Raw genomic sequence first — 14,419 nt, forward strand, 5'->3', positions numbered from 1 at the left:
TAATCATTACAAGTAATAAAAGAATGGGAAAAGTACAAAACTGATGTAAGGAACAGCACGAAACAGATATAAGAAATAGATATAAGAACTTTCTAGAAATCGTCACAGCTTTTGAATTCTTGTAAAAGCAGTGCCGTTGTCAAGACTGCTAAAAGTGTTTTCACATAACCCTAGAAAAACACTGAAAATGTTATCAACAAACTTTTGCATATTCCACACACTCAATATGCTTTAATCATTGCTCTTTTATTAGCAAGGCAGCATATTTGCCAAAGAAAGTCAGGTAGGGTTAGTTAAACACGAGAATGTCGCCTCGATCATCCCGAAAAGTCAGTTTTCATAGAAACATGTATATAGGCTTTTCGCTATCTGTATCACACTCTCCCATCTTGCCGCGTCACCCACGCACTCTTTGTGCGAACCATTTCTCAAATTTTAAAGCTAAATGACAGCGGGCCTTTCAACAAATTCTAAGAATTGCCTTATTAGGAAAGAATTATTCGCTTGTCTGTTAACTTGCCACCTGGCTAGTAATTCATTTGGTGTAAACTCGTATTAAGTAAGGATAAATAATAATTATAAAGATTAGTGCTGTAAAAGATGCGAAAATTTTTATTGTTCTTTGAATCCAATTGTCGAACCTGCTACTATCTTTCTATAATCATCTGATTGGAAGGGTGCCGGGTTTGCATATTCGGCTAAGCTAGCAATAATTATATCTCGGCTTGTGCTAATTGTAATTGGTGATCGGTTTTAGGTTTGGCTTTGACAGCATTTTGGTAAAAAGTTTGCGGTGGATTGCTGAGCATTTCTGTTTAAAATACAAGTTCTCGTGCAACCCTAAATTTAAGATTTACAAAAGAAAAATAACATTCAGCTGTAAACACATATTGTCTAGCTGACAAATTATAATAGCCAAACAGTTGCTGAATAATAATGCCACTAAACACACAAAATTAGAGAATGAATCAAAGGGGTCTATGAGCCACTCGTGAATTCTTAATTTGCATAATGTTTACATCGATGGAAGGATGGAAGGCTAAACTTCCCCACTATACTCGTTCATTATGCATTCACGAGTAAAAATCAACACACTCTTTGAACTGCTTTAAACTTCAGTTTGTTTATAACAAAATCAGAAGGTTAATAAAGAAAGAGAAGAGCCAAAAATTGATATAAGAAATAGGTATAAACAGTTTTGCAGATCGTGACAGCAGGGGGCCTGCTTCTTTTACGGAGTCGCTATCTTCGGGAGCAAAACGTGTAGCGCATATGGGCTGTAATTCAACTTGAAGTTATTAAAATGGTATTATATGATATGTGAACACAGATCAACATTTTTATAAAGATGTTTCCTTAAGGTGTTTTTTTTTTCGTTTATTTGTTTATTTGTTCATGTAACCGATGAGCCAGTGGATTCATATTGTCGGATGATCAAAGAAAGTCAGTTTATGCTTGCACTCGCTACTTCCAGTGGGCGGAAACAAACGCTATTTTTAGCGCTTTTTACGAATTTTTCCGGGGATTGTAAGATTCGGAAGTTTATGGAATATTAATTAAACGTTGCAAGTGGCAAAATGTGAGAAAGATCTAGAAAAATGGAGAAAGCAAAACTCTAAAGTTAGTTTAAGAAAGAAAATAAAATTCTTGTTTTTCTGTTTATTGTCATTTAAACTAATATATATGGAAATTTCTGGCATTGAACGCCTCCGTAATTTTTGAGAGAGCAGTGAGCGTTGTCAAGGATAACTTCATGCTAGAACAATAGCATAAGCAGAAGTTGCCATTTCAGTTCAGCCAATCACCTTACTCATTCTGTCATCAACAGCCAAAAGAAAGAGCACATTTCAACGTGCTTCACGCCCACTAGTGGTTTTCATCGCTCTCCCCGTTCCAGTCAACCAGTAGGCTTGCCACAGGAAGACAGGTAGGACCAGTTTACAAGACTTAGTAGTTTTTTCAGTTTGTCCCCTTTTGAACTCAAATAGGAGCTGCAATTGAAAAGCCAACCGTTTATTCTCGTGTATTTATTTTCTGCAGGTTTTCATCGCTTGAGTTAGGACGTTATCATTGTCCATCTGCAGGAAACGTTGATACATTTTCTCCGCGGATATTCAAGGTAGGCAAGGAGAATGCCAGTATATGTATTTCAGTTTTACTGACAAAAATAGAGCACGATTAACGTATACTTTGAATTCTTGGTAAACTTAGGATGTTACAAAATTGTTTGCTATAAAAGTTACGTTGCTGTAAGTATATGATACGTGTTTTTCACTTTGGAAGTGTTTATGTTGAAATTCTTAGGTTAATAACTGATAGGGCGCAAAGGGATATTTATTTTGAAATAAAATTGTCTCATGATGTATGTAATGCTTTGGACAGCTAAACACTCGTTTTTTTTTCCACGCGTCTTCCATCCATCAATCGCTTCCTGTAATGCCTTGATTAAGTTAAAAATGTCAAGTTATTTGGATGTTCACATGTGTTTTCACTGCTCTTTGATTGTACTGCGGTGATAGGGATAGAGAAGAATTTTCGAAAACCATTTTTTAACATTACAGCTAGGGTTGCCAATCTAAAAAGCTATGAGAGCTTCGTTATGTTACATATAAGCAACACTGCGGCCATCAAGTTAACGTTCTGGTTAACGTCCTTTTCCATCTTTGATACTTGAGATCCATGTTAGCTCATCCGTGTTAACAATAGAGGGGTTTTCACTTGAGTGTCGAAAGTTAATTGCGGTTGCTTTGGTTTCGCATTGCTACGCTTAGTGATTGGTTTAAAATTCTCGCGCCACTTTCTCAGCCAATCAGAAGTAAAACCAAAACCAATCGTGACTCGCGCACGCGCACGATTTCCCGCGCTTCGTGCCGGTTACTTGTATTTGCTTTGAGTTTTGATTGGTTCACTGAATTGTCTGTGTTTTTTTTGATTGGCTAGAGTAATTACTTTGGTTTTGGTTTTACGACACTCAATTGAAAACTGCTCTATCCTTCCCGGCGCGGAAAGTAAGTACCCGCACTGACTTTGAACGTTGTAGCTTTTAAACCGTTCCACCTATAGCCCTGAAACTTCACGACTTTTCCTAAAATTGATCTTTTAACATATTAACATGAGAAGTGTAGGCAAAGACATTTCGACGTTACAATGGTTACTACATTTTGACAGGTGTTTTTGCTTATTTTGAAATTCTTATAATTTTAACTGTTTCTTTAGTAGTTTTCGCTGTACAATGATCTAACTAATGGATTTAAGATCCTTGCTTTACATTTTGAACATCAATTCTTCTGAAATTTAAAGAGGATATTCGGGGATGATGGAATTATATCATGATTGTCCTTTTACTGAGAGATAACCGTTGTCTGTGATGCTACAAGCCCTTAAAAGTTTAACTGCAGATAATGCGATTTTGTGTCCAAGTTTTCAGCTAGAACAGCGCACCAAATTGAATGATAATACAACCTAGTGAAAAATCATAACCTCTTTTGCGCTATAACAAGAACGAAATTTTCGATTTCAAAAAATGCTACAAGTTAATGGCTTCTAAGAGAGTAAAAATGTGAAATCTAACAAACAATCGTCACTCCAAAAGATTGACTGCTCTCTTTAAAAAAAAGGTTGGTGAAAGTACTATACAGATCAGGTGGAGATAGATAGAAACTGAGATAAATGTCGCCCGCACTTGTTAATGTCTCGTGTTTTCTGGTAAATATTTTAAGTGAACTATTTTCTTCAATCATTGAACGCGGGAAACGAATTGTTGGGACGTGAACGGTCTAATAAACAAGAGCAGGAAAGAATAATGTAAAAGTTGGTTATCAATAATCTGCGAAAAAATCATACATACATGCCCTGAATTTTTTTCTCAGGCTTCTTTATTTCCAATTGCTTAAATTGGAAATTCACTGCGATGATCATTTATCACTTTCATTTACATCCGCAGTTCATATATGAATCATTTCATATCTGACATTACATCATACATACAGAGTGAAAGTAAAATTGTCATTCTCGTTTGGTACCATTTTAGCCTATTAATTAACGTTTAATAGGTTGAATTCATTTGTTGACTTTAGATTTTTTGCAAAATGGAATCAAAGGCAACTTGGAAGTCTATGTGTTTCTTGTTGATTTTCCTCGGCTTGACCTGCCGAGATGTCACCAGCCAGGAATTACGAAGTAGTAAGTAATAATAATAATAATAATAATAATAATAATAATAATAATAATAGTAACTTGTGTTGATAGTTGCAATGTTTTGTTATTTGGTGCCCTTTTAAAAGAAAAATCACCTTTCTCAGTAAACCTTCCTGCTTACAAATGACTTTAATTACAGTTTCTGTTTAAAATATAATCAGCTTTATTTTACAGCTTTTTAAATTTAAAACTAGAATTATATTGATAGGTTTAGTGTTAAGAGCCTAAAGGGCTACGTGAATGCTATGGTCCTAATATGATGTGTATAAATCTTCAAACATTACGCCAATATAAATTCATTTAGAAAATAGCACAAAGTAAATACGTGCGCTGATTGGTTAAAAATTGTGTTTCTATACCTCGATGGAGACACGACAGACAGTCGTAGAAACGGCAATGGATATTCACGGCGCTGAAATGAGCAATGCAAAAATAACAACTAAGAATTGTGCCAAATTTTAATGCCACAGCTGACAAAAACCAGGTTAAGCCTAAACAAATATTTGCACACTTGAAAACAAGCGAGTAAGATGTTTACAGAGCCCGCTACACATTCAAAAATAGTCTGTGAAAGAAATTATCGAAGCGGCTGACCTTTCAAAGAAGTATATGAATTGGCGCAACTTCAATCCACTCTAGGCTTTGCAGCACTTCAGAACTATTCACAGCTCCTCAATAGGACAAGATATTCGTCCAGAATGCCGAGTCAAACTTCTTTTCACAGAAAAATAATGCACTTTCACCTCCAAGGTTCGAGTCTTTCGATCGGCAGCGTCGGTTGTCAAACCATTCGGTTAGGTCGATGAAGCGAAATAAAATCACAATTCTTGACTCCTTCCAGTGCTTGACTTTAGTTAAACCATCGGGTTAGTTGTTTCTCATAATTACGTTAACTTTGGGGTCTGTTTTCTTTGTTTGTTTGGCCAAAAAACGGTGAATTTTAGCCTTGAATAATGCACCTATCAATGTTAAGCCCGAGGGGGGGGGGGGTCGGGCTACCCACGGGAATTTGATCGTGAGGTAGGACCCCAGGGTAGGGATTTTGATCGTACGTGATGGCCCCAGGGTAGGGATTTTCGGGTCGTATATGAAGGTTTGAAGGATATTTGACGACCTTTCATGGGGATATTGACCAATTATTTTGTCCCTACCCCCTTGCCCCCCCCCTCCCCCCTCGGGCTTAACATTGATAGGTGCATAAGCAAATGTTGAACAGTTGATTTATTTCTGTTCATCGGCTCCCTTACTATGATTGGTTGATTATGTCCATGACGTAAAACCGCGAGGTGAAGAGAATCTACGTTTTGATGTTAAATAAAGCGCTAAATATTACTTTGATGTGTGTTATTTTATTTGTGTTGTTTTCTAAAAGAAATAGAAAACATGTTTTCCGTGTTTCTTTCGAGTTATAAAAACACGTGTGAAAGTTTGGGAGAACTCGAAAAAGCTGTGGAAACACTCGTCTCGTGTTCCCACAGCTTTTCTCGTTCTCCCAAACTTCCACTCGTGTTTCTATAACTCGATAGAAACACGGAACATGTTTTCTATTTCTTATTTAGTGGCTCAGAAACAAATCTAGAGCCTTTGCGTCCTTAATTTATAAGTAACGTAGATCTACCTCACGTTTTTACCCAGTGGACACAGTCAGGTAGGCCTTTCTCGATTATGCTAGTAAAACTGGCATTTAATGCTACTAGAAATTCTCGCATAAAGCCAAAAAAATGCTAAAATAATGCCTGATTTCTTTAAAAAATGCCACTTGAATTCCAAAGAATGCTTTGTTTTATTTCAAACAAAACGTACAAACTCTTACATAATATGCTCATATCAACAACAGGTGATACTTAATAATTGTTTGTTTATAAAAAAAAGTAAATAAATAAAAAATAAAATTATTTTAAAAAAAATATTAAAAAAAAATTAAAAAAATATATTTTTAAAAAAATTAAAAAAACACACACAAGTAAACAAGTTACACAACGCACAAACAGTCGAAACAGACAGAAAACAATCAAATTAAGTAATCAAAATTGTGAAACTTTAGGATTATTTATCCTTCTGTGTTCTGAGTGCTGAAGTCTGGATCACAGTCATGAAAAATGACAGAATGCTAGCAATTCTTTTTCAAAGAAAAAACGAAAAAAAATGCTCGTTTTCCCAAAAAATGCCGAAAAAAATGCTAGCATAATCGAGAAAGGCCTAAGCTCAGTCAGGTGCACCAAATGCTCTTACTCCCTACAGAGTTTATATTTCGCTAAACAAATTTGCGGGGTGGGGAACGAGATTGAACTGGTATCCATTGATGCGAGACCAATATTATCGCACGCGTGCAAAACTGGATGTGAACCAACCACTTCCGCCTGGAGAGTCTTTGGCCAAACAAATGTCATATAATAAACAACTTATTAACCTCGAAGGAAAAGATAACTAAAAATCTACGGCCCATTAAGCTCAGAGATTGCCTGTGTCAAGTGAACATCGTGTTCATTCAGAACGGACATAAACGACTTTATCGTTAAAAAAAATGAAAATTCAACGATCAACTTGAAGAAAGCCGTTATGAGGGTATTTTCTCCTAGCTTAAGTGGTACTCTTGCTCTGGGGAATAAATGATAGTGAACTTTTCTTTGCGGTTATCCAACATTTTAGGTCCATGTCCATACAACTGGATTCTCAAGCAAGGTCGTTGCTACAAGTTCTTTTCAACGAAATTGGAGTGGTTTGCAGCAAAATCCGCCTGTGAAGCACTCGGATCCGAACTTGTGATAATAAATTCACAAGCTGAACAGCAAGGTATTAGAGCGATAATAAAACAGAAAATATGGATTGGTTTGAGCAGGGATCCCAAAGACAGGAATAGCTTTTTGTGGGTAGACGGATCACGTCCAGGCTACACTAATTGGGGTGCTGGAGAGCCAAACAACCATAATGGAGGTGAGGATTGCACGGAAACTGGATCAACATGGAACGACCTGTTATGTGGAGAAACTAATCCTTACGTTTGCGAAACCTTTGGTAAGTCAGAGAACATTGTGCTATATATTGTTACAGTCTTATATTTAGTAAACATTTCTGCTAAGGTTGCTTAAGCAGTCTCTCGGTTTTACAGTTAGAATATACCGTTAGTAGTATAGGGCAGCGGTTTAACACACCAAACTAACCTTACAGGATTTTTTGGAGGTTAAGCATGTAAGAGGTCGAACTACTTATGACGTCATACGTTTGTCACGTTAGCGTGTCACGTATTACAAAAACAGTCACACAATTATATTTCAATAACTCCTCAAAAAATCCTAGTTTTACAAGCTGAGGTGAGCAACTGCAGGTACACTATTTTAAGAGCAAGGTGTATGCAATGATAATGGAATGTATGAGGGAGAGAGTGTGTCTTGTTCTTTCTGAGCGTATGCGTTGAAGTGAGTTTAGTGAGGGACTTATTTACAGTTCGCACAAGAGTTTGACGTTCATATCGTCCTGCTCGTTCCAGGCCACATTAAGCTCTCGTAACATTTCGTCCTCTTCCTCGTCAAGGCGTAGGTATCCGTAAGGGTACGAAAAGTAATTCTTCGTGTCCACAACCCGTTTGTCAAAGACCAACTTGTAGCTCTTGATTTCGGTTAGTGTTTCTAATTGTTTTGTGTTGACATCCCGTGTGATCTTGTGCGGGTTGAAGACTGGGATCCTTGTGGATCTGATAGTGGGTCAGAGACTTCCCGGATGACGTTTTCTTTGAGTAATTCAAAGTCTAGTTGTTCTCGTCCTCGAGTGTTTAGGGGAAAACCACAAACCTTACATTCCACTTTGCCGCGTGCCGTTTGATACCCGTAGTTCTTTGGACCAGTGGATGCGAACTCGTCGATGTGAGCGTCGTCTTCTAACTTGTCCGTAAATTCGCCTAGGTAATCCCCCAGGGGTAAACTCTTAAGGCCTCTTGACAGGAATAAATGATCGAGTCCGTGTCGAAATAAACGACTTGGTCGGGTTCTCATTGACTGAGACCCTTTTGGTATAGCTTTCGCCGAGCCCAACCTTTTGTAGAAGAAATGAACCAATCACCTGCGAGATCCCGAACTGACCAAAAAGAAACTCGCCCCATTCGTTTTCGTCTATGAAGTAAGGGGGATGGGGGGTATCCCCCTACAGTAACGTGCCTCGTGTTTATGGTCAAATGAGAAGTCAAGGGGTGGGGGTATCCGTCACAGTAACATTACTCACTCGGTCACGCTCAAGAATCACGCAACAACAGATTTTTAATCACAATGCATTTTTATTTCCTTTCGGCACCTATAAACAAAATTTTAATCACGTCGATATTCCATAAAGCGTAACCACATGATCGCTGGAACTAAAATGGGGTCCACTTGCATTTTCCTAGAACCTTGGTCCCAGGTGTCATCTACTGATAACCCAAAATGTCCTATTTCTACTTCTTCTTCTTTGATTGATCCGTTCCTTGTTCTTTGCGTAATATTGTCTCCGTTGCCCGTTGTTCCGTTCCTTGTATTTTCACGGTATTTTCTTTGGTAACCGCCCACGCGTTCCTTGTTATTTTTACGATATTCTCTCCGGTTCCTGTTGATTTGTTCGCGCTTTGTTTCGAGACGGGCTTTGATAACCACAGCATTCTCTTAACGCTATCGTTTTTGCCGGGCTAGGATTCGCTTCTTGTTCTCTGCATAATATTTTTTTGTGGTAGGCACTTCGGATCCTACGCGTAACCTTCTTGTCCCATTCTGGCAAATGTTTGGAGCAGTTCATCTTTTGTGGTGTCTTACAAATAATGAGTTAAACGTTACAAGCACACTGTCCTGTTATTGACTTATCCAGTGCATCACTCTAAATAGGCTTTAAACCTCTTCTTCTCCTTCTTCATCGTCCGACTCGTTGGGGATTTTGAGATTGAATACTAGAATAACGTACGTTCGGTTATTGTCAGCAAACTGGTGCCAAAAGCTTTCTCTGGGGAGTAGTGTGCGAGTGTCTCCTTCTCACTGTCTTTCGTTCAATCAAAAGTATGGATCTACTTGTTCTTTTTCTTGCGCCCGTGGATACCAACTCAGCGGTCCTTCATCTACTCAGTGCGGACTAGATTGATTGGTCTGTTTTAATCTTATGTACACACAACTACTATTGTCTTGCTCTATAAAAAAAAAATCTTGAATTCCGCATTAAAATTGGCCTAGAAGCATCGTCCCTGACGTTATCTATAAAGTGATATGATTTATGAGTCACAGCCATATAGTGACGTCAGAAGCACATACCCTACCAATCCCCTCCCACCCGGCCCCCTGACCGACTTATGAGGAAAAGCAACAGTTATTATAGATAACTTCAAAATTTCAACATGCAACGTCGCCTTTAATTTGTTTTCCATTTGCCGAATTGTTTTTGATGTTTGATTATGATCTATTTCAGTTTCATATCAACAGTGTTCAGATTTGGAATTGAACGCTGGCCGCCTGGTAAAAATTTCTCCTAGCAGCTGCGGGACGTCAAAGACTGATGTCAACACAACATGCTCGTTCTCATGCCCACAGGGATACCAGCTTCAGGGTCCCTCTTATAAGCAGTGTGGGGCAGATGGTTTCTGGACGGACAATGCTAAGCCAGTATCATGCACTGGTGGGTCAAGTATAAACTATCGTGATGAATTTTAGAATTTTATGTGCTATCCGTTAGTACTTAGCTAATCAATCTTGACAGTAGTGTCACAGAATCAATTCTGATTTTTCTTTTAGATATCGACGAGTGTGCTGTGTCAAATGGAGGTTGCAGTCACAAGTGTGTTAATACTGCAGGAGGCTACAAATGTGAATGTCCACACCCGGGACTCAGCTTATCATCAGATAAAATAACATGTCACAGTAAGCATCGACTTAAACTTACATTTACACAACACACAAGCGTCTATCTTTCCTTGGAAATATTTATCATTAGTTTCATTAGTAAACGTACTATTGGACCATGATTATATATTTTCTGTCGCTCCTTAAAGATATAATACTTTAAAAAGGAAAACATTACGAGGATATAATATGGCTTTTTCAGCTTCCACGGTTTCTAAGACGGTATCACAGAACAGTGTATTAATCTAACTTAACATTGCTACCAGGTTTGGTTTTAAAATTCATTCCTTTTCCCCGACCGTTATACCACATTTATTTTTTTAGCTTCAGGTGTTGATGTTCAGTGCAACAGAGCTAATATGACCATTACCATCCCCAAGACTCTTATTGCGTTCGACGAAGGAGAGCGCAAGCCTAATTTTGTTTTGCGTCCTGTGTCTTTTGAGTTGGTAGGCCTGTGCACTGTTATGCGGAATGAATCGAGCCGTAATGCGCGCGCAGGTGTATGGACTCCAAATTGGCCGCCCCGGTTGATTTTTGCAGGGGCAAGTCTCGGCCGCGAAACTGGTGCGACGATATTTTAGTCTCGTTTTCGCATTGAATCGTCCCTTTTGTCGTCTTTGGTCGCTGTTCTGCACGCGTGCTTCACGAATTCGCTAGAACATTTCGTTTGGTCGCTAGATTGTGTACTTAGTAAAACTGTTTACTTTCGTTCTCGTACAAGAATCGCCTCTTCTGTCGTCTTTGGTTGCTGAACTGCGACCAAAGAAGCGCCCCCTTTCGAATAAGCGCCCCCCTTCGAATGTGTTTTTGTAAATAAGCGCCCCTATTCCAATAAGCGCCCCCATTCTAATTAGCGCCCCCATTCTAATTAGCGCCCCCGTTCTTATAAGCACCCCTTTTCTTATATGTGCCCCTATTGTGGATAACTACCACTACTAAAGTCATTGACGTCAACTAGATAAACTCCTGACCATTCACCCGGCATACAGTTCATGTATATATTTACTGCTGAAATGTACAATTATTTTAAAAGTAACTGAACTTTTTTAACAATTTCTAACTGTTACGGTTTCTTTTATTGTTAGATACATTTGGTTGTTTCTCAAAAAATTTAATAAGCGCCCTGTCTCGAATAAGCGCCCTCCTTTGAGGTGCCAAAAGTAAATACGCGCCCCGGGCTCTAAATCGAATCATTACGGTAAATAAGAAAAAAATAGATTTTTCAACTTCCGCAACAAGAGAAAAATATTTTCCCCGGTTTTTTCTTGAGTTGGTTCTTTATTTAGTTCGTATTCCCCCGATATGCGGGGCTTTTAACAGACGTCTTGGCCCCTTTGGCGGGGTAAAAAGCCGGGTTTTAACAATTGGTAAATGTTAAATTCCCCGGTAAGTCCCGGGGATCGGGGGGGGGGGGTTCAATTGTCTGATGCATTAACAACTGAAATTAATTCCAGGTTGCATTAATTAATAAATTAATTAATTTAAATTTAAATAGGAATCGAAGGAGTAATGGAGTGAAATTGGCCCTGCTCACTGCAACTCGGAATTCTCCGAGTTAAAAAGGTGCTTTATAAAACGCAGATTCTTTTATAAATGGTTCACAGCGATCGAGTCTCTAGATCCTCTCTCTAGCCCTACCCCCACCCTCCGTACCAAGGTGTATGAACTCGCTTGTATACCCGAGGGTTATAACTGCATGATTTCATTTCTCCTAGCTACCTGGCGAAAAGTGAATACTTCTCCCGTGTGCTTTGGCGCAAAAGATAGAGCGTTTGGCGCTTTCAATATTCCATTTCAAGGCAACTTGGCTGCCATACGATTGGTCAACCTATACGGCTACGTGTCCTGTCACACTGGTAATAAAAACAACTGGTCCTTCTGGGGCTGTGGCACATATAATGCTGATCAGATCAATGTCGTCATAACAGACGATTCCAATACCGTTGTTTTGCCGCCAGCAGAGCTCATACTCAACGGCGAAAAGTGGGGAAGAGTTCCTGGATATAACTCGGTTTCTCCTAAGCTTGTGATGTCGTTTTTCAACCCCAAATCGGTGAAATCAGGCCAGCAGTTCCGTCTGTGGTTTGGTGAGGATTTGGCGAATGCACATCAGGGCGACAATGGAGGAAGAGCCTGCATTGATGTTTACGCCCTCTACGTCTAAATATCCCTGGCATGTTTTTCACTACAAGGTTCAGGAGGATTTTTAGATTTTGTTCCATTGTTTTTTGCTCTGTGGTTATAGCAATTAAGAGCTGAATTTAAAAAAAATGTAATGTTATTGTGTACTTTTGCTTTTGCATGCTATAGGGAAAGGAGAAATTCTAACAATTAGGTTTTTTCAAACTATGTTTAAACTAATTGACAGTATGGCAAAGAAACTATGGCAATTTTGTAGCCCTGTAGACCGTAGTGAGTTACATCAATCAAAATGTTTAAAAAAGGTCGAAATAATAACAATAAACTGAGGGATTAAATGGGAAGAGTTACTTTTCTTGTCATGATTTGCTTTTAACTTGAACCAAGAATAATGTGCTCTACTCTAGAAGCGGCGCTTTAAGGAAGTACAAAAGTATCAATACTAAAAGGAAAGTGGTCAAATCGCTGCAAAATTTCCAGCACCGTAATCTCCGGAAAATGTTTTTCTTTTTTTATTCCTGGAGTAAGGAGTTCTGTACTGAAGAGTGGAAAAATTGACAAAATTGCGAGCAATGCTTTTCTTAGCTTAGTGTGCGCAACGGATTCAACCACACACAAGATGAGAAAATCGACCTCAGTAGGGAAGGTCAAGTCAAGTTAAGTCAATCTTTATTTATTCACACGGTAAAAAGAATCATCAGTTGAGCTACAACAAAAATTAAAAAAAGCATAACACTGCAGTTTTACATGATTGCCGTGTGGGAATCCGATATGTCAGTGATTCGATTAATGATTTCTCGTTTAAAGTGCTCAATGGAGCCAACATCATTTGCCTGAGCAAATTGTTCCATAGAAGGGCCCCAGTATAAATAAAACTCCGTTTTAAATAATTTGTGTGTGGCTTGGGCAGGTCAAGTTTAGCTTCGAGATTTCTTAAATTGTATTCTGCGGCAATTTTGTGTATTGATTTAAGAGGAAATCCGCCAGGACTTCGAGTAGTTATTGGACAAAATTATGTACCAAAACTATTTACACCTGATTGCAAGCTTTTGTGTTACTGCTTCAAATATCTTATCGAAAGAAATCTTTTCTAACAACACCAAACATCGAAAACAAATTTCGAAGTTCCACTGAATTCCCACGAATCTCTTAAAAGATGTGAGCTTTTGCCCATAGCTTGTGAACTTTGAATATCATTTTCTCAGAATCTGATAAGAAATTGTTGTACCAGAATTATTTCCACCTTATTGCAAACTTTTTTGTTACTGCTTCAAATATCTTATCAAAAGAAATCTTTTCTAACAACACCAAACGTCGAAAATAAATTTCGAAGTTCCGCTGAATTCCACTAAATCGCTTAAGACGAATCAGTTACAAAATGGCTACACGTGAGATTTTGCCTATACCTTGTAAACTTTGAAATTCATTTTCTCAACAACAACAACAACCATTTTATTTTGCCAAGACTCTCAGACTCTGATAAGAAATTGTTGTTGGTATTATGCATCAGTCAATTGAAACCCCGGCCCCCCGACCCCCGGGACTTAGCGGGGATTTAACGCGTCCAAAGCCGGGATTTAACGCACTTTTAACGGCGCGTTGGCCCCGGTGGTCGGTGGTTTTAACAAAATGTCAGTAGAACGGGGCCGTGGAGCGGTGATTTAACAGCACGCGATCACCTGATCCGGGGACGGCAGCCGGGATTTAACATAAAGGACTAAATGCTTTTCTCAAAATGTTCGTTCTGAGGAATCCGTTCTTAAAAGTCTCCACGCTTCTTCCTTGATAAAGCCTTTAGCGACGCCTGGGTTTGCATTTAATGTGTTTGCACGATAAAAATAGACTGATTGTACTTGGAATCTGCCACCTTTGTACACTATCGTCTCCAAGAAAGTAGTTTCTGTTTCTGAGATTTCAGCCGTGAATTATATCGTAGGGTGAAAGCTGTTTACCTTAAGATGAAATTCTTCTATTTTGTCTTTTCTTGTGTCCCACATGAGTTTAAAAGACGTCGACAATAAATCGTTTCCAAAGGATAGCCTTATTCTATTTTGTTTTCTATTTTGGCTTCGACATGACAGCAGAAACTGCGCGATTGTCGTGCCCATGGCTGTTTGATGTGCTTATCAGTAAAAGATAATCTTTTCCATTGAATTAGAACGAGCTTTCTTGAAAGACCACACTGAGCATCTCTCTTAAAAACCTGTTAGTTACTGCAACGAAATCAAGATTTT

The 14,419-nt window shown here is 38.6% G+C and overlaps 2 protein-coding genes and 1 pseudogene across 2 annotated transcripts; 2 read left to right on the forward strand and 1 right to left on the reverse strand.

Annotated features, from left to right (window-relative positions):
• Positions 1–16: 16 nt before the first annotated feature.
• Positions 17–7,286, forward strand: LOC144636919 (low affinity immunoglobulin epsilon Fc receptor-like). Its single transcript, XM_078496117.1, has 5 exons — positions 17–283; positions 1,829–1,927; positions 2,041–2,119; positions 4,077–4,182; positions 6,847–7,286. The coding sequence occupies exons 4-5, from the start codon at positions 4,089–4,091 to the stop codon at positions 7,284–7,286; spliced, it is 534 nt and encodes a 177-aa protein (XP_078352243.1). The 5' UTR covers positions 17–283; positions 1,829–1,927; positions 2,041–2,119; positions 4,077–4,088.
• Positions 7,287–7,635: 349 nt separating this feature from the next.
• On the reverse strand, positions 7,636–8,293 carry LOC144636920 (uncharacterized; annotated as a pseudogene).
• Positions 8,294–8,547: 254 nt separating this feature from the next.
• Positions 8,548–12,540, forward strand: LOC144636921 (uncharacterized). The gene is made up of 5 exons (XM_078496118.1): positions 8,548–8,661; positions 9,627–9,819; positions 9,936–10,061; positions 11,762–12,381; positions 12,415–12,540. Exons 1-4 carry the CDS (start codon positions 8,548–8,550, stop codon positions 12,208–12,210), a joined length of 882 nt encoding a protein of 293 aa, XP_078352244.1. The 3' UTR covers positions 12,211–12,381; positions 12,415–12,540.
• The last annotated feature ends 1,879 nt before the right edge of the window (positions 12,541–14,419 follow it).

This window comes from Oculina patagonica, chromosome 13 (assembly GCF_052425735.1).
Source record: "Oculina patagonica isolate OP01 chromosome 13, crgOcupat, whole genome shotgun sequence".
In the NCBI taxonomy this organism is placed as follows: domain Eukaryota; kingdom Metazoa; phylum Cnidaria; class Anthozoa; order Scleractinia; family Oculinidae; genus Oculina; species Oculina patagonica.